The sequence below is a fragment of the Dama dama genome, chromosome 28 (genome assembly GCF_033118175.1).
Source record: "Dama dama isolate Ldn47 chromosome 28, ASM3311817v1, whole genome shotgun sequence".
Lineage (NCBI taxonomy): Eukaryota > Metazoa > Chordata > Mammalia > Artiodactyla > Cervidae > Dama > Dama dama.
In genome coordinates this window covers 50,746,005-50,767,027 of record NC_083708.1, presented here as the reverse complement: position 1 = coordinate 50,767,027, position 21,023 = coordinate 50,746,005, and the positions used below count along the sequence as shown (strand labels likewise).

General features: G+C 35.9%; 2 protein-coding genes across 7 annotated transcripts in view; one reads left to right on the top strand and one right to left on the bottom strand.

Moving 5' to 3' along the window:
* The window catches only part of KLHL32 (kelch like family member 32), a 215,989-nt gene extending 211,006 nt beyond the window's left edge, over positions 1–4,983 (top strand). For all 3 annotated transcript variants that reach the window (XM_061131890.1, XM_061131888.1, XM_061131891.1), the window contains one exon: positions 1,321–4,983. In XM_061131890.1, the coding sequence (XP_060987873.1) occupies positions 1,321–1,482 (162 nt within the window). In that variant the 3' untranslated portion in view covers positions 1,483–4,983. The remainder of the gene's footprint in view (positions 1–1,320) is intronic.
* MMS22L (MMS22 like, DNA repair protein) overlaps positions 4,355–21,023 on the bottom strand; it is a 124,365-nt gene continuing 107,696 nt past the window's right edge. For all 4 annotated transcript variants that reach the window (XM_061131884.1, XM_061131885.1, XM_061131886.1 and 1 more), the window contains 3 exons: positions 11,249–11,345; positions 9,554–9,721; positions 4,355–9,044 (listed from right to left, as the gene is read on the bottom strand). In XM_061131884.1, coding sequence (XP_060987867.1) covers positions 8,951–9,044; positions 9,554–9,721; positions 11,249–11,345 — 359 coding nt within the window. In that variant the 3' untranslated portion in view covers positions 4,355–8,950. The remainder of the gene's footprint in view (positions 9,045–9,553; positions 9,722–11,248; positions 11,346–21,023) is intronic.

Below are 21,023 nucleotides of genomic sequence, written 5' to 3'. Positions count from 1 at the left end.
AGTCAAACTCACAGGGTGGGGGAATAATACTTGTCACATTGAGCTTTAAGTTCTCCAGGAAAGAATATAAGAATAACCAAGAAATGCTTGAAAATGAATGAGACATGCTCTTACCCAGTCAAAGTAACTGAAAATGTGCTACTGTAGGAAGATACAAAAATCAACAACAGAGAACAAAGAAAAATCTGTATGTAGCATGTATTGAGCTATTTAAAATTAGTAGTGACAGGGCATATTGTTCAGTAAATGGGATGGGACAGCTAAATGTCCATTTGGGGGAAAAAAGCTACAGGTTTGATCTTTCTTTTATTCTAGGCCTTACTGATGTCCTCTTCTTTATGGGCTTGGATCCCCAAATCTCAAGGGCCCCTTTCATCTGAAATAATGCATTATTGCATTAAAAGCTTAAGAATTATCCACGTAGGTGACAGATGTGGGCATCAGAGTGGACGAGGCCACTTAAGAGTGCCACAGGGTCTGTGGTTGGAATATTGGGCACGTCTGCATTTAGGAAGTGGCTGAAAGAAGTGGACCAAAGTGGCTGGCAACAGGACAATATGAATGACAAACTTTTTTTTTTTTAAGGTCATAGAACCCAAGGGAGGAAAAGTTTTAAATGAAGTTAGAGGAAGCTCATATGAAGAGAGGATAAGATGATTGAGGGCTAGGAGTTTTATGGGTTCAACAAATACGACATGACCAGCTTGTCTTATAAAAGAATCTTCCTAGTAGTAAAATTAAACCAGAAATCAGTGAGGTGACAGCAGGCACTGACTGACAAAGATTCTTTTCCATATAAGGAAAGAGATGAAACTCCAGCTTAACAAGGAAATAACTAGGGAAAAATCTCCAGAAGCAACTGATTTTCTTGAACCTGCTACGAAGCTATAATGTTCTCTGTGCCAGACCCTGAGCGAGATGATCTCACCAGTTTTCAGAGCAAAGCTGCAAAGTCAATGTTGTTTTCACACTGCAGATGAGGATTTGTAAGCCAGCATACAAACAACGCTTACTAGTTTGGGCAAGTTACTTAACCAATCTAAGGCAGTTTTATTAAAGGACAATAATGCTGCCTACATCTCAACACTTGTTCTGAAGGCTATATGATTATAAATATATGTGCATACACATAAATGTGTAGAATAGCATCTTACAGGAACTATATACATATTTCTGGTACAACACTGTGAGAAAAATAGCAATATGTAAGATATAGTCATGTCAGCATAACTGAAGTTAACTGCAGGTTTTCTTTCATGTGGACACAGCTTTACTTTGAACCACCACCTTTAACATACAGATTTCTCCCTTCCTTTGTAGGTACTTGATGTAAGTAGAGAAGGCAAAGAAGAAGTCTTCTATGGGCCTAGACTCCCTTTTGCTTCCAACGGAATAGCAGCATGCTTCCTCCCCGCTCCGTACTTCACGTGCCCTAACCTTCAGACTCTTCAAGTGCCTCACCACAGGATTGGCACTGTCTGAAAAGCCAGTGCTCTTAATAACCGTCATGAACAGGAGGAAAAAAAGCCTGGCTTTTGGATACTGGGCATGAAAACACTCAGTGCTCAATGCTTCCTTGTTCTGTTTTCTAGATCTTATTATATTCAGATAAACATAAGCAAAAAATGAAGTTTTCTAAAATACACGACTGAAAACGCCTGTCACTCTCCTCCGTGTGTGTCAATATATAGTATGTGTGACTTTTACTGCGGTGTTAGCTTAGAGCCAACTGAACGGTCTGTGGGTCTTTAAAGCATTCTTTATACACCTTGTCTAATGAGTACTGTCCAGGACACTACCCTCTTAGTGAGGAAGTTTGTTTCACAAGTACTGCCATCAGTGATCTTCAGAAACATTGTCAGTACTTAATCTCTTTACTAAACCCTGGGTTTGCAATTTTTCTGTTAAAAATCCAACATTATACAATACTGCTGTAGAAGCAGAGTCCTCGCCATTATGACATCATAAATTTTTAAATGCCATATTTTATTCACGGTAATATGAATAACCGAGGTGCCCTGGAACAGCAGATGGAGGACCCGGATTTTTCCCCTTAGTTGCTCTGTGACCTTGGCTTAACTTTACAGTGCTTCAGTTTTCTCACTTTTTAAGGAGGGCAATTATTGATTTACGTATCAATTCAGAAGAACGTTGTTAGGATTAGACAAATACTCTGAAGTACTTTGCCTAAGAAAAAATATCACTCAAATTACAAGGCATTTTACCGTCTTTAGAACTTTGTAATTGAACCGGGAGATTATTTTTGAAGTTTAAAAATTACTGGATAGAACTTGGAAGACATGCTATGAGATGATTCTGAAAAGCGTGTGAAAGAGACATACTAATTAGAAAACAGGGAGTTTACCAAAGCCAAAGTTTCCTACACTTTTACAAACCCTTGCCTCAAATTCATTTAAGACTGTTTAGTGAAAAGTGACATTTTAAAGCTCAAAAAAAAATTAGTTGGACTAACTTTGGTATCATAAAGTGCTTTGACATAAATTTGAACCTAGAATTGGTAGTTCTAATAAAAGTTTTTCCACTTTGTTAAAGGTTATGTCAATCTTCAGCGCTTGTGGGACTCTTCTCCATCACCAATACATATTACTACCATTTTTAATAATACACAAGAATTTTTTCAGGCTAGGTTTTTGGATTTGCTTTGTCTATAACAAAAAGTTAAAAAATTAAACAACTCAGTAATCGTATTTGAACGTAAATTCCACAACTATAATGTGAGTTTTCCCCCTTTCTCTAATCTTGTTACGATAAGTCACCTTTCTTAAAAGGAAGATTTCACTTTTTTTCCTTGGTATAGTTTAAGCATTCAGCAATCCTTGGCTTATAGGAAACTGTCATTTTGTTCATGTAGCCACTTTTAGTAAGCAGAAGTGAATGAAAATATTTTTTATCCTAAATCCAGAAATCACTAACTTTATATATTATATAATACCTAAAACACTTATTTTAAATATGTATTAAATATCAATATATTAAAAATAAATATATAATTTTTGGCTGTTCAGATTAAGGGGGGAAGGGAGACTAGGGTAAGAAAAAGAGTGGTAAAATTTTAAAAGAAAAGATTTTAAGTTTAGACAAAAAACCTTAGAGGAGTATTTGTACAGTTCTGAAAGTTGATAATTGATATTTAGAAGGAAAACAGAGTCTCTTTATAAGGTATAAACCATCTAAATTTTAAAAAATGCCTTACTTACACAGTGTGAGGAGAGTGGACTCCAACATTTCAGAAATCTTTCCAACAAGGACCTACACAATTATTTCCGATTTACTAAAATTTCTACTTGACACACAGATTTCTTCAGGAATTTTACCTTATAAAACAATCTATTTTTTTAAACAATCTATTTTTAATCCTAGATTCTCCACCCAATTATTAAAAGGGAAATGGTCTTGACGTGAACTTGACTGATAAATGGAAAGGCAGTCTGAGATTATTCTCATTTGTGAAAACTTCTAACCATTTAAAACAAATCAGTATATACTATCAAACCTTTCCTTGTATAGTATTACTCAGTAATAACTGTATAATTGTACAATAGTAATGATACTATAAAATTGAAGTCAATTTTTATATAAATTTTACATAATTTTCAGAAACATATAATTGTAAACAAAGAATAGCATCCAAAGTACAGAAACCCTTCCCCACAAAGAAAAAAACCCAGATCACTTAGAATTTGATCCTGTCCGTCAAATTACCAATCATAAGAGCTAATAAGAAAAATTCTAGAGAACAATGGTTGGTCATAAAAATCTAAGTCCACCGAAACTATTCAAATACATGTTTTCTACTATATTGAACTATTCCACAGTAATACATCTTCCATTTGCACTCTTCAAAGACCATATTGTATTTATTAATACATTTGTATTTATTGATTTCAATTTCCATAAAACCATGAAACTTAAAACAATTTAAATATTACTTCAAGATTGTACTCTAAAAAAGAAAAAGCAGTAACACAGATATTAGCAGTTTTCTTACTCTACCAGGAAAAGTCAGAAAAGACATGAATCTCTAAAATTATATGTATGTAAAATGCAGTAAAATTCTTTAGATCTTTAAGAGCAAAATGCCAGTTTGTTATTTTTAGGGTATTTTCCACACCATTTCTCTCTGTATTTTCCTCACAGGGTAGCCATATGTATGTTGTATACCCTCAGCCATTAAAATAGCTGAAAACTTACCTTTCTTTTAAGGCAGAGTATAAAAGCAACAGGAGTAAGTAAGATAAAAAATATTCCTCTAGGTAACATGGTTCGTTTTTATTTTGCTTTTCAAAGAGTCAATCTGTCATAAAGAGGAAGTTGAATAATCACAAGTGCAGTGCAAGTTGAATATATGCATTTTTATTATATCTCATTACTTTGTACACAAATAACTTAAAACGTGTGTATAAAATAGAAATGCCCGGAATTTTTCTAAAAGCATAATTCACAAGTGCAATGAACTGGGTAACTGTCTTCACACCAAAAACTTCAATAAGCAGAAGCTGGTCTGTTCTAATCATTTGATACTGATTTTGGTAAACTGAACAATATAGTTTATCACAGAATCAAAACATAAATCTCATGTCTTACATCAAATATGTGAAAGAATGTACTATTTTGCTAGTTCCCCAACTGTTTTACACAAACAGAGCCTATTATTTATAGTAGCATACTCTCCACTTGACTGACAATGCAATATTTTTAACCCTAGGAGGAGGAGGCAGGAGATCAGTTTTTGGAAGATAAAAGGTTTATGTAAAAAAAAAAAAAGAGTATGAATCAAAACCCAGTGGTTTAGAACAGATAACACAGTTTTTGGTGAAGTTTCTATGATATCTGCCTTTTATCTCTGAAAAAAAGTGTTAAGTTGATGCGCAGAACTTAGAGAAAGTAGTTTTCTTAAAGGTTTTTCCCAACTGTAACAGCTTGTCAAATTCTTATATGATTATATAATCCTAAAAATAAAAACTGCCAAGCTTCTGTGAATGTACATGGAAAGGAGTCCATGTAATTAGTTATAAATAGTAGTTTTAAAGATTTGTGATGAAGCGCGGAAGATAAAAATAACAATGTGTAGTGAAGATACGCACCTAACAACCCACAAATAATTTTTTTTACTTACCCCAAAAAACAAAAAAGTCAAATATGCTTAGTAAGAAGATAAAATATGCTAGGAATAAGGAAGGATGTAAAAGTTTATACTGTGAAACTCTTCCAGTACAAATGCACTGAATACTGAATGATTTTGTACAGGGACAATACACCCATGTTGTCTTCTCCCCTAAGAAAACCTAATTAAATGTTCAACTGAAATTTAAATCATAACCAAATCTGAGTGTCTAATAAAAGTCCTTTTCATCACCGTGTTGTCCTTCAATCATCTTTTACACTCCACCTGATATTTTAAAGAAACTGACTGGGATACTTACATATAGAGAGTGAAAGTGTTAGTCACTGAGGAGTGTCCTGACTCGACTCAGTGTGAAGAGCTGACTCATTGGAAAAGATCCTGATGCTGGGAAAGATTGAGGACAGGAGGAGAAGGGGATGACAGAGGATGAGATAGCTGGATGGCATCACCGACTCAACGGACCTGAATTTGAGCCCACTCTGGGAGATGGTGAAGGACAGGGAAGCCTGGCCTGCTGCAGTCCATGGGGTTGCAGAGTCGGACATGACTGAGCAACTGAACAAGTGTCTGACTCTTTGCAACCCCGTGGACTGTGTAGCCTGCCAGGCTTATTTGTCCATGGAATTCTCCAGGTAAGAATACTGGAGTGGGTAGCCATTCCCTTCTCCAGGGAATCTTCCTGCCCCACAGATGGAATCCAGGTCTCCTGCATTGCAGGTTCTTTAACATCTGAACCACCAAGGAAGCCTAACATGTATATTTTAATTTTCCTAATTGAGTATCTTAAAGTTAGGTTTCTGTAGAAATGGTGGTAAGCTGGCAAACTAAATGAAGCCCACAGTGTAGAATGAACATGTCATTCAGCGAAAGTAGCCAAGACCGTCTACTCTCCTGCTTGAGTTGAGTTTGGAAAGAGAAAGTATAGTGTCAGGTGGCAGAAATTCTCCTGACAGAAGGGCTTCACTATCAGATTAACAATGGGAAGTAAATGGAGGTCCTTGAGCAGAAAAGTAACAAGATGAAAGTAGTCTTCTAGGAACATTAACGTCAGAATTATGTGAAGAATAAATTTCAATAATCCGGAGATAAGGAGGTGATTATAGTGCCTAATAAATTTGGATGCACGTGATGGCAAAAAGAAAAAAAAAAGCAAGAGCCTGTACTGCTGATCAGATGAAAAGTGGGGAACAATGAAGAATACAAGAAACATCAAGGTTAAGTGAAGTGGGAAAGTGGTGTATGCTCTGGGTAGAAAATGAAGGCAAAGACTGTCACCTTCTCTGGAAAAGAAGGTGACAAAGGCAGCTTGATGTTGCCCTGAGATTCCAGGAGAATCTAACTAGATAGGTTTAGAGAAGAAGTGGTACTAGACACAGATGTGAAAGATAAAGTTAGGAGCTAGTCTTCTCGGTTCACTACCAGAAGAATGCTGAGACAGAGCGGGTGAAGGGCCAGATCTCACCAGTGGGGACAAGAAGGTTAACTGTGTATGTAGGAAGAAGCAGTATCGCTGAGGAAGGCACGAGAAGATAGAAGAGAATGCAGTCACAGGGGCGCCAAAGCCCAAGGAAAACGAGAGCACATTCCAGATTCGACCGCGAGAGACTGGCTTCCCTTAACAATGGTAGAAGCAGTCACCTCAGATATTACAGGGATTTTAGGGGGAAAAGAACATGAAGGAAGCAACTATAAGGTTATTCTAAATCTGGGAATGGAAAGAGATCAGACTATAGTAGTAAGGGTCAGTGAAGATTTTTAAGAAATGGAACTGAATCATAAATTTTCTTTTTTCTTCAATGAATAAAACAGTTTCTTTAAAATTTTACTGATACACAAATTAAAAAAATATATCTACATATACATGTTACAGACTTTCTTGTTACTGAGTTTTAAGTATAAATTTATTCTTAATATACACAGGTACATATCCTAATGCATGATTCAGTAACAGATTTTCTTAACCCTTAAAAAGTTTCATAAGCTAAGAGCAAGATTATCTAAGACATCTTTATCAGCTTCCCTTGAGGAGGAATACACACACACACATACACACACACATAAATAACCCTTTAAAGGCACTCCATTAAATATTTTAAATTTCAACTGCTAAAACTTGCAAAATAATACATCATTAGTAAGTCACTATTATAATGAAAAGAAATTCATTGCTATGACGTCTTCAGTAACCTTAAAGAGGCTTTTATTCATCCCATTTATTGAATTAGTTTATTTAGGGGTAAAATAGACCATTTATAGGTCATGAAGTCCTTTAGACTTCACAAATTCCTGTTAGGAAAGGGCTACTAACTAACTATAGTTTCCTGACTGCAGTGCAATTCATTTTAAAAGATACTTGAGCCAGAAAAGGGCTGAAAATGTTTTCCTGAAGGAATAGTAAAACCATGATAAACACTAGAGGCCCCAGAAGAGAACAAATTATTTCAAAGTTAGCAAACATGACATGTAAGAAGTGGAATCACTCATCTAGGACATGCCATTAGAGAAGAACAAAATTGAGAAGTTTCTTTACTTTTGTGCATGAGATACAGTAATCATGTCTGTGTACCTAACAGAATGTAGGTCACCAAATACTGTCACACACATTTTAATTACCTGATTATAAATCGGTTATCCCACTGATTCTTAGCAGAACATTGTGAAATTTCAAGAAGTATTATTACTCATTTTTCTCCATGAAGAAACTAAGACTAAGAAAAGATCAGGAATCTGCTCACGGTCACAAAGTAGGGCTGGGTTTAAGACCCCCATGGGTTCTCAGCACTAAGATTGGAACTGTTTTTACCCAATAATGCTCACTAGAAAAAGGAGTCAAGGACAAAGCCCAACCAGTAAAATAAATCTGAAATTTCAGATAGTTAAAGGGTTGAGAGATGAATTGCTACAGGAAACTAAGCTGGTTCCCTGCAAATATGTAAGATGCCAGTTTATAAGAGGCTCTAGTTGAGGAGCAAGTAGATAATTCGGCTGACTTTCCAGAACTCTTCTGTTAATTTGTAACCTTAGAAAATTTCCAGAATATTATTTATTCTCTTTTTAAAGGGTCTTATTTATCCTCCTCTTGATATGACAACTCCAAAAGAAAGGATGAATAGAGAAAAACATCTGGCAACTGTTGGACCCAAAGTATAAACACTGTTAGCCCAAGTAAAAAAAAAAAAAAAAAAAATATATATATATATCTGTATAATCCCTTAGCCAGATTCAGTTTCATTGCTCAGAGTTAAGTGTGCTCTGAAAAAATTTTATTACCTTGCCTCAAACATAGTATAAAAAAGGATAACAAATATACAGTCCTATCTCCTGACCATTCTTCAAAAGAAACAAAACAATAAAAACAAGCAAAGAAGAAAGCAACCAAGTGACAAAACCAGCACAGGGCAGCCAGGTAAGGTGAAATAGTGTCATGATTAAACATAACTTGTAAAGAAACAAAAAACAGAAATAAGTTACTTGCAAGGCAAAAAATCAACACTACAGTAAAACGCCCATGGATCAATCAGTACAAACCTGCATAGACATGCACAGACAACACTCCCAGATAGGAAAACTTTAAGTTTCTTTAGTTTACTAAAACTGCTTCAAAACAGAATGCAGTTTTACCAAGTTCCAAAGATTCTATAACATATTTAACTTTTATTTCCTTATTTATATACTTTATACTTACAGGTATGTACGGAAAAGATCCTAGAAAGTATTTTAACAGAACATTATACAATTAATAAAGGTAGGAGTCAAATGGCACAAAGTGGCTTTAGGTAGTTATAATTAATGTTGAGGATGAAATCACAAAATAGATTCGACATGATCATTTTGCAGGTTCTTTATCTCATCTTGTCCCACTTGTCCTAGCTGAGATAAAAGCTTGCTATAGGCTTCCCTGTAAAGACAAAAGAAGAGAGAGATATATGTTTATTGTTGTTGTGCAGTCGCTAAATCGTGTCTGACTCTGTGAAGTCATGGACTGCAGCATTCCAGGCCTCCCTGTCCTTCACTATCTCCCAGAGTTGGCTCAAACTCATGCCTATTAAAGTCGGTGATGCCATCTAACCATCTCATCCTCTGTTGCCCCCTTCTCCTGCCCTCAGTCTTTCCAGCATCAGGGTCTTTTCTCTTTTAAAACAATCTCTTTAGGAGATACAGACTTAAACCACCATGTTTCATTACTCTAAGTGGTCCAGCACTATATTCAGTCATGAGCCTATAGGGAAAAAAAAAAGAGCTTTTATCTATTTTTGACCAAAAGCATATTATCTAGTTAAGTCACTAACCCTATTCACCAGAATAGACTCCAAATCTTTATAAATGGGAAAATAGGCCATTACTAGAAAATGAAACTAGATCTTATAATCATTGTCCAAAAGGATATAATCAAATTATCAAACATACCTTTGTGCAGTATTTCTGCCAAGGCCCGATTTCCGCTCTGAATTCTTCAGAGATTGAGTAAGGGCAGGAACCAAGTGGATAACAACCTGCGGGTCCAATGCTGCTACTGCTTCTAAAATGCTGTAAATCTGATAATCATATCTCATACCATAATCTTCAATAAACTGCCTGAAAGTAAAACAGGTTACTTAGAATTACTCTTGGGGCAATCGCTCTGGCTAGTATCTATCTAGCCCAATTACAGCAACAAGCTGTAACCTGAATGCAAGAAAAACACTTTATGTAAGATTATCATAAGGATTTATGACAGACGCCATACAAAGACTGAAACTTGAAAATAAAGAAAAGAAATGGCTTCAGCGTGAGCCATGACCAGAGTGAGGGCATTAAGAGGGAGAGGGAAGAGTTGGAATCCCAAGAGGAAGAATTAAGAGGGAAAAAATCTAACACCAGGGAATTTCCGGCTACACTCTGCATGTGGTTAATCTGGGTGGTAAGGGTGTAGCAGAGACTAAAATAGAACACGAGTCCAGCTTCCCGGGTATTTTGTGTATCTTTTAGTTAATTTTTCCTATCTCTAGATAAATCAAACAGTATTTCTATGAGGAAAGCAAGTTAGTTCTAATAATTTTTATAATCCTTAATTGAACAAGAGACTTTAGACCCACAGAAGAATAAAATATGAAGAATACATAATATATAAAGAATTATACTTATATAATTATACATATATAAAGAATATATAATTCTATTATATAAAAAAGAATTATATATTTTAACCATAAAATTTCTACTCTTCCCACCCTAGCCAAAAGTCACCTCTCTTAGTAAACTGTAGTTAACAAACATGTAATCTTTGTTCATATAAAATCCTTCCTCATCTCTTAGGGTTTTACAGTTTTCTTAAACCCAGTATTTATTTCAAATGATCACAATTTTTTAATTAAACCTAGTATTTATTTCAAATAATCACAATTTTTATATTCTATAAATAAACTGTAAACAACTGACAAGTTGCAACTACGTGATAAGAAAGCAAGCCGAGGAATCAAAAATCCCCCACAGAATGAAGGAAATGGACCCAAACTATTCAACAGTGGTGCTATGGTAGAGATACATGAAACGAAGGTCAATGGGTAGAAACTAGGAGAAAGATATACTTTAAAAGTACTGCCTTACCATAAAGCCCAAGATTGTATATGGTGCAAGGCAAGAAAATAGAAACAAGAGAGACAATGTTCTACAAGTTGCAGTTATTCTGAAGGGACAACATCTATATATAAAGTCTGTGCTTCACAAATTACATCCAATGGAGCTTTGTGGGTTCACAGCATCGAAAGTGAACAGGAAGACCAGTGACAGGCACGTCCACACCGGATGCTGAGTGGCATGTTTAGCAGCTCCAAAGCCTGTGTACCTGTTAACCATGCCTCACGTTTTCCACTTTTCCCTCTGAAACACATGCAGGCATCTTCCTTACTAAATTCTCAGGTAATTTTAAGTCCTCTTTCTCCCTAGTAATTTTATTTTTTAATAAAACAACAACGTAGCAAAACTACTGCCAAAAACATCATAATTGGAACTACAAACAAGTAGTAACACATTATGTTTTGGATAATTAGTTATTTAAAAAACATGTTGACTGTCAAATGGCTGGCAATAGTCTCCTTGCCAGTTGGCATATTTTCCAGTTACCTAAACACAGAAGTCAGCTGGGCGGCAGGTTCTCCTCCTGACCCCACTTGGCAGGCTTTGACCATGCATTGCAGGTTCTCGGTGGCCAGCCTTTTAACTAGGAGGGAAAATTACAGCATTACACATTGTGCCTGAATTCACCATCTGGATCCTCATTTTCATGAGCACTCTAGATTTAGAAAAACATGTTGTTTTCTTAAAGTATGTACATGCTTTTTTGTTATTTTTCAAAGTGAAATAGTTATGAGCTTTTTGTTTTGTTCTAAAGTCTCCCTGTCTTCCATTTTAAGAAAATATAAAACACTTGAGTCTATTTTTCACATGTGACTGAAAAAATACCGTAACTGAAAAAATATATGTGAAGATATGCATTTTTTGTCCAAAAAGAGTCCATATTCAAAAATGTTCTACCATCCTAATACTGCAAACACTGCTACATACTGACAACAGATAACCTTTAATAATTCAGCTGACTTACAGATTGATTTTTTAAATTCATATTCCTTCCATTCACAAATACATATGTTCAGTTCAGTCGCTCAGTCGTGTCCGACTCTTTGCGACCCCATGAACCGCAGCACACCAGGCCTCCCTGTCCATCACCAACTCCCAGAGTCCACCCAAACCCATGTCCATTGAGTCAGTGATGCCATCTAACCATCTTATCCTCTGTCGTCCCCTTCTCCTCCTGCCCTCAATCTTTCCCAGCATCAGGGTCTTTTCAAATGAGTCAGCTCCTCGCATCAGGTGGCCAAACTATTGGAGTTTCAGCTTCAACATCAGTCCTTTCAATGAACACCCAGGACTGACCTCCTTTGGGATAGACTGGTTGGATCTCCTTGCAGTCCAAGGGACTCTCAAGAGTCTTCTCCAATACCACAGTTCAAAGGCAAAATCAATGCTTCGGCGCTCAGCCTTCATTATAGTCCAACTCTCACATCCATACATGACCACTGGAAAAACCATAGCCTTGACTAGATGGACCTTTGTTGACAAAGTAATGTCTCTGCTTTTTAATATGCTGTCTAGGTTGGTCATAACTTTCCTTCCAAAAAGCAAGTGTCTTTTAATTTCATGGCTGCAATCACCATCTGCAGCGATTTTGGAACCCAGAAAAATAAGTCAGCCACTGTTTCCACTGTTTCCCCATCTATTTGTCATGAAGTGATGGGACCAGATGCCATGATCTTAGTTTTCTGAATGTTGAGCTTTAAGCAACATTTTCACTCTCCTCTTTCACTTTCATCAAGAGGCTCTTTAGTTCTTCTTCACTCTCTGCCATAAAGGTGGTGCCATCTGCATATCTGAGGTTATTGCTATTTTTCCCGGCAATCTTGATTCCAGCTTGTGCTTCCTCCAGCCCAGCGTTTCTCATATGTGGTAAATTAGAAACTACCAATAGTTCATCTTTTCTTAAAATTAGATTTATATATTTGTCACTAAGTTGTGTCTGACTGTGACACCAGGGACTGTATATATACATAAATCCGTCAGTTGATGGTATGTGTATGTATATATATACATATATAAAATCAAGTATTGTTGATGCTAATTTCCTTTTTAAAGACAGCAAAGTTACAAAGAGACTATTTACATTCTTTCAGTATTTAACCAAATCCTTTACAGCTGTGTACTTCCACATAAAAATGGTAAAAAAAAAAAAAAAAAAAAATCAAGAAAGAACCAAAAATTCACCATGTTCCAAGTGCTAATACATTTTTTATGCTGTTTTTGGCATATTAAGTAGCTGGGGAGAAAAATTACTTTCTCTAAAGAATAAAAATATTTTCATGAAGTAATTAGCCTCCAACTAATAAAAATAAATTGAAAAAAAATTTTTTTCAGAAACTGTAATCCACTATGGCAAGAGTACACATGAACCTAACTTAATTAAGTAGCAGATAATGTTTTCCATAGCATGAGGATAGTGGAAAAGGAAGAGATAGAATACTTGTCTTTACTGAACAAGTAAGTTATCATACTAGAAGCAATTCTAGAGCCAGTATAAATGATTCTTCTTAAAGACGCTTCTTCGAAAAAAAAAAAAAAAAATCCACAAGTTCTTTTGTGGAAAAAGTACCAGAACATGAAGAAATACAGTTCATAAAGTATTAATAGTAAGCACTATTTCTTAAAAATAACAGATTTAGGTATAATTCACATATAAAAACTAACCTTTTAAAGTGTACAGTTCATTGGCTTTTAGTATATTCAGAAGAATTGTGAAGCTGTCACCACTATCTTATTTCAGAACATTTTCATCACCTCCCTCCAAAACCTTATAACTATTAGCAGTCATTCCCCATGTTCTTCCTCTCTCAGTCCCTGGAACTACTGATGTACTTTTTGTCTCTATGGATTGTCTGTTCTGGGAATTTCATATAGATGGAACCATACAGATTTGGTCTTATATAACTGCCTTCCTTTCCTTAGCAAAGTGTTTTAAGGTTCACCCATGCTATGGAACATGTTAGTACTTCATTCCTTCTCAGGGTCAGATACCATTCCATTATATGGATTGACTTCATCTTGTTTATCAGTTCATTAGATGATCAGTTGATGGATATCAGGGTTGCCTCCATTTTGGCTATTACAGATAACACTGTTGTGAGCATTAGTGTACATGGTTTCCAAAAAAAAATCTATCCTCTTTGTTTATTTCTTTAAGTGAACTGGGCATTGTTTTTAAAAACTGGGTTATCAAAAAAAAAAAAAAACTGGGTTATCTTTCAGCTTTTTTTTTTTTAATAACAGCTTTATTATCATATAATTTATATACAATATAATTCACTCATTTAACACGTACAATTCAATGGTTTTTAGGATAATTACATAACTGTGCAAGTCACTGCAATTTTAGAACATTTTCTTTATCTTGAAAAGAAACACTGCTCCCTTTAAAGCTATTACCTCCTATCCTCCAGCACCCCCTCAGCAACCAGTAATCTACTTTCATATCCCCTAAGCAACTGCTAATCTACTTTCCATCTCTGCAGATTTAACTACTCTGGATATTTCATATAAATAGAACCATATAATATATGGTCTTGTGTTAAACTGGCTTCTTTCACTTATAATAATACTTCCTGCAGCATGAATTAGTACTTCACTCCTTATATTGAATATATATTTAATATTATATCCAAATAATATTCTCTTGTATGAATAGATCACATTAAAAAAAATCCATCCATCAGCTGATGGTGAGTCCACCTCTGGCTATTATAATACTGCTACAAATATTAAAGTACAAGTTTCTGTGTGGACATATATATATTCGTTAATCTTGGGTATATATTAAAACTTAGGAGTGCATTGCTAGGTCACAAGGTAACTCTATGTTCAACTATTTGAGGAATTACTAGACTCTTTTCCCAAGTGGCGACACCACTTTACATTCCCAAAAGCAGTAAATGAGGATGCAGATTTCTCCACGTTCTTGCCAATTCTTGTTAGTATCTTACTCGTTATAGCCAACCTAGTGAGCGTGAAGTGGTATCTCATTGTAGTTTTGATTTGCATTCCCCTCATGACTAATGACAGTGAGCACTTTTTCAGGTGTTTTAAAGCCACTTGCTTATATTCTTTGGAGAAAACTGTATTCAAATCCTTTGCCTGTTTTTTTAAAAAAATACTGAATTTTATTCTTCATATACTCTTGATACAACTTCCTTATCACATCAGTAATATGCAAATGCTTTCTCCCATTCTCTGAGTTGTCTTTTTATTAATACTTTTTTGACAGTGCTCTTTGAAACACAAAAGTCTTTATTTTGATTAAGTCCAATTTATGTCTTGTTCTGTGGCTTGTGCTTTTGATGTCCTGTTTAAGAATTCATTGCCAAATCCAAGATCATGAAGATTTACTCTTGCTTTAAGAGTTTTATAGTTTTAACTCTGACACTTAGGTCTATAATCCTGTTTTAGTTAATTTTTGCATATAGTGTTAAATAAAGGTGCAAGTTCAATCTTTTGAATTTGGCTACCCATTTGACCTAGCACAATTTGTTGAAAAGACTACTTTCCCACTATTGAATCATCCTGGAACCCCTGTTTAAAGAAAAGAAAAATTCAGTTGACCATAGATACATGGGTTTATTTCTGGGCTGTCAATTCTATCTCACTGATCTATATGTCTATCTTCATGCCAGCACCACACTGTTTTGATTACTGTTGCTTTGCACTAAGTTTTCAAATTGAAAAGTTTATCTTCCAACTTTGTTCTTCTTTAAGATTTTTTTGGCCATTCTAGCTCCCTTGTAGTATTACATGAATTGTAGAATCAGTCTGTCAACTTTGCTACAAAGAAGCTTGCTGAATTCTGGTAGGGAACCTTGCTGAACTTATTTATTAGTTCTAATAGTTTTCAGTGGGTCCTTAGGATTTTCTATATATATATGATATCATATGTATATACATATATATCCATATAGTATAGTCAAAGCTATAGTTTTTCCAGTAGTCATGTATGGATGTCAGAGTTGGACCATAAAGAAGGCTGAGAGCTGAAGAATTAATGTTTTTGAACTGTGCTGCTGGAGAAGACTATTCAGAGTCCCTTGGACTGCAAGGAGATAAAAAAAGCCAATCCTAAAGGAAATCAGTCCTAAATTTTCACTGGAAGGACTGATGCTGAAGCTCCAATACTTTGGCCACCTGATGTGAAGGGCTGACTCACTGGCAAAGACCCTGATGCTGGAAAAGATTGAGGGCAGGAGGAGCAGGGAATGACAGAGGATAAGATGACTGGATGGCATCACCGACTCAACAGACGTGAGTCTGAGCAAGCTGGTGAAGGTGAGATAGTGAAGGACAGGGAAGCCTGGCGTGCGGCAGTGCATGCGGTCACCAAGAGTCAAACACTACTGAGCGACTGAACAACAAGAAAATGATATGATGTGCAGACATGGGTAATTTTCTTTCTTTTCAACCTAGATGCTTTTTGTTTCTTTTTCTTCCACTGACTAGAACTTCCAGTACAATGTTGAAAGGAAGTGGCAGGAATGGACATTTTGCTTTTGCTCCTAATCTTAGGGAGAAAGCATCCTAAGTGTGATATCAGCTGTAGGATTTTCAAAAATGTCCTTTATCTGATTGAAGCAGTTCTCTGCTCTATTCCCAGCTCATCTTTATGTAATGCCCATCTTTGTGTCTGATGGCTCTTCTTGTCCTGAAGTCTGGTTTGTGTGAAATATAGCTACACCTGTGTTTTGAATTGTTAGCACTGCATATATTTCTCCATCCCTTTACTTTTAATCTAATTGTGTCTTTATATTTAAAGTCGATTTCTTGTAGCTGACATATAGTTAAGCCTTAATTTTTATCCACTGTCAGTCTCTTATTTGGTTTATTTAGACTATTGATATCAATGATTATTGAAACAGTTGAATTAATATCTACTCTATACATAGTTTTTCTAGTCTTTGCTCTGGGTTTTTTTTTTTTTTTTAATCTTTCCCTCTTTTCCTGCCTTCTCTGAAGGTTTTAATTGAGCACTTTGTATGATTCCATTTTCTCTCCTCTCTTAGTACATCCTTTACCTCTTTAAAAAATTACCTATTAGACAGGTTAAAACTAAACAGAAATGTGGATACAGAGAATCACAGCTAACCAGGAGCAGAAGCCTTCTGATGTAGCTGGTATTGGTAGGAATATTTAAACTGAATTTGACAAACTGTTGTATGCTCAGTTTTGTAGGCAGTAATTTACCCTATGACCTCCATTCTCTGATGCACCTAAGAAGAATTGTTTTTCAGGCTGTCCAGAGTTTTTCCTGTGAGGGTGAGTGATGACTTCCAAGCTCTTTATTATTATAGCAGAAACCAAAGTTCCTCCAACTATTACTGTGAATTATTTCCCCCTTCATGTCTCTTAGATTTTTCTTCTTGTATTTTGCTATTATTAGGTACCCATATATTTATAGTGGTGAAATCTTCCTGATTCACCCTTTTATCGTTATAAAATGTTCCCTCTTTATTTCTAGTAATATTTTTTTTGTCTAATGTCTTTTCTGTCTGATGTTTGTATAACTACTCTGGCTTTCTGCAGTTACAATTTGCATGATGTATCCTTTTCCATCCTTTAACTTCCAATCTTTGAATCAAAAGTATTTCCTGCAGATATGGTTAGAGCTTTTAAAAGAAAAATTCTCACAATCTGTCTTTTGATTGGATTGTTCAACTTTTTCACAATTAATATTACTATAGATATAGTTGTATGTACATCAGCCATTTTACCTTTTGCTTTCTAAATGTCTTATGTTTTTTTGTCCATCTAATCTCTCTTCTTTTTGCATTAAGTGAATATTTTCAAACATAGCATATTAGTTATTTTAATGAATGTCCATTAGTTTTGAATTATTTCCTTAGTGGTTGCTCTGTACATTTTAACTCTTCAGAGCTTCAGATTTATATGAACTTAATTCCAGCAAAATATAGACACATCGTTCATATACAGTTCTAGTCACTTTCCCCTCTTTGTGGTATTACTGTTATACATATTACATCTACAAATTTTAAAACTCAGTGATACATTATTATAATTCCTACCTTGTAAAATTCCTGTTTTCAAAGAAGCTAAGAAAGGAGAACACATATATATTTTGGGTTTTGTTAAATTTACCTTCTTATTTATCATTTATTGTTCTCATCACTTGTTCCTGTTTAAGTTATCATCTGAAGTCACTTCCTTAGTCTAATATTACTTTGTTCTCACCATCTCCTTTATACTGTTATTGGTAAATATATTAAATTTCTATACATTATAGGACAACTATATACATATTATTTCATACACTTTTAAAATCAGTTGAAAGAAAAAAGGTGAAAATATGCATTTATGCTGCCTTTCAACTACAACTGACCCTTGAACAACACGGGGCTTCCCTGGTAGCTCAGCTGGTAAAGAATCTGCCTGCAATGTAGGAGACCTGTGCTCAATCCCTGGGTCAGGAAGATCCGCTGGAAAAGGAAATGACAACCCACTCTAGTATTCTTGTCTGGAGAATTCCATGGACAGAGGAGCCTGGTGGGCTACAGTCCATGGGGTTTTAAGAGCTGGACACGATTGAGCAACTAACACTTGAACAACATGAAGATTTAGAGTGCTGACCCCCCATGCCGTTGAAAATCCACGTTCAACCTTACAGTCAGCTTTCTGACTATAAAGTCAGAAAGGGTTCAGTCATGGTTCCACATTTACAAATTCAACTAACCATAGTTTGTACAGTAATACAGTACGGATTTGTTGAAAAGAAACACTGCAGATAAGTGGACAGTTATTTGTGGAGTTCAAACCCATGCTGTTCAAAGGTCAACTGTACATAATTACCTTTGTTGTTCTTTGTTTACTCATAAGGATTCAAGTTACTGTCTGAGCTGACTTTCATTCTGAAGAACTTCCTTTAGTAATTTTTATAAGGCAGGTCTGCTAACAATAAATTGTCTCATTTTTTATCTGCAAATATCTTGAGTTCACTTTCATTTTTGAAAGGGCAGCTTTGCTGACTACAGGATTCTTGGTTGACAGTGCTTGCTTTGATCACTCAGAGTGTTATCCCACTGCCTTCTAGTTTCCATTGATTTTGCTGAGAAGTCAGCTGTTAATCTTCCCAGGGTTCCTTTGAAAGTAGACTTGTTTTTCCCCTTGCTGCTTTGAAAATTTTCTCCTTGCCTTTGACTTTCAACCGTTCCCCACCTCCCCCCCCCGCCAACTAAGTTGCAGCTGTCTGTGGATCTCTTTAAATTTATTCCATTTGGAATTAGGTGAGCTTCCTGAATGTATAGATTGGTATTAGTCAATAAATTTGGAAATTTTTCAACCATTACTTCTTCAGTATTTTTTCTGCTCCTTTCTGTCCTCTCTTGATATTCTATGTAGGATGGTGTGCTTAATGATGTCTTGCAGTTCTCTAAAGCTCTATTCATTTCTTTCATGGTTTTTTTTTTTTTTTGGAATGCATAACACCTAACAATTTATCTTCAAGTTTGCTAATTCTTTCATCTATCAATTAAAATTAAACTTAAGATTTTAAGTTTAGCTTTTAAACTTCAGAATTCCCAGTTGGTTATTTTCTGTTTTAATAATTTCTATTTCTCTACTGATATTCTCTGATGTGACATTGTCATCACATCTTCCTCTACTTTATTAACATGATTTCCTTGAGCTTTCTGAACACTTTTATAATGACTACCTTGAAGTCTTTGTTTATTAAATCCTATATCTGATTGCTGATACTGGCAGGATCTGTTGACTGATTTTCTCTCAGTAAACGAAAGTGTATGATCTTATCAAATCAAGGCTTTTTTAAAGGGGGGATTTCTGAGATTAGTGTTGATATTTGTTCTCACCCCAGGGCACTTTGCAGCCAATTCTCTCAATAAACTAGCTCACCTACAGATTAGCTTACACCTCCAATAAATCTATCATTCTCCTACCTATTGCCTTTTAACCACAAACTCCACTGCTTTTGACAGCACCCTCAGGCTTGAACTTTTTCACATTTCGTTGTAAATGAAGTTTGTTCCTTTGGGAGAGATTCAGAGTTATCTGTCCTATGGCTTTCTCCTACCCCCTCCCACTCTCAGGCAAAATTCAGAGGTGAAGTTCTGTTGCTGGGGACAGAGATCACGGGGCCCACTGTTTTCTGACTGACATACCCACGTTAGGTGCTGCATGCTTGTGGAAGGAGGGGTACTAGCTACAGATCCTCTTGGTATGAATTCTCTACCTCTATGCTGCAGCAAGGACAATCAACACTCCAGTATTCTCACTGATAACATACTCAGTATAGTCCTCCCATCTCACAAGAGGGAGCTGAGTGGAAGAATGAAGGCCTCACTTCTCACCCACACTCCCCTGGAATATAACCTTAGCATCAGGTAGCTAGGAGGCAGGAGGAGAAACACTGATACTCTGCCTCTCTTAGGAAGACAGCCCTCCTCCTGGAAGCTGCAGGGAGAGGGAACCCTCATTCTTTAATTTACCAGAGTTGCCATGCCTCTGAGACAGGAAGAGAGAAGGTAGTAGTCTTGGTTCAAATATCAAAGACTTGCTGTTCCTACCAAGCTTCAGTAGATTTTCTTAAATACAATTTCTCCATTTGCTGTGTACCCTTTTAGGACCATTTCCAGAGAATTTAAATGCTTTTCTTTTAAATAATTTTCACCAGTTTTTCTGGGGATCAAGGCTGCAGAGCTCCTCATGTCACATGCTGGAAGTGAACTCAAGCTGTTGTGTACAGGTAGTTTGGCCAGACAGTGAAATATCCTTGGGCATAACACTAGTTTTTACAATTTCACAAACTGTCCTACCAAAACACTGAGACTACAAAGGAGAGTCAGAGGATCTTCTCTGAGCCAATCACACACATCTGTGTTTAAACACTGCTCCTTCAGGTTGTAGGACAATGTGGAGACAGAACACTCATTCTGTATACCCGCTGTTTGGAACATGCAACGCACCACTAGCTACAGACGAGCAGCAAAATTCCCCTCTCCAAACCTGACCTCCTTCATGATAAATATTGTACTCACTGAAACAACAGGCTAGCTAAAAAGCTATACTGTCTGCTGTGTCTCAAATTTTGTACTGTATAGTACAACAGACTTTCACTGAAATTAAAAGCATGCAAACGTTTTCAAAGAAGGTAAAATTTCTAAAGAACAATCTGGGATCTATCTCTGGATATTCTTTACTGAAGCGGTGTTACTATCAAGTAAGGGTATTTTACATTAACATAATAGAACATTTTTCACAAAACCAAGCTTGGAAGCAG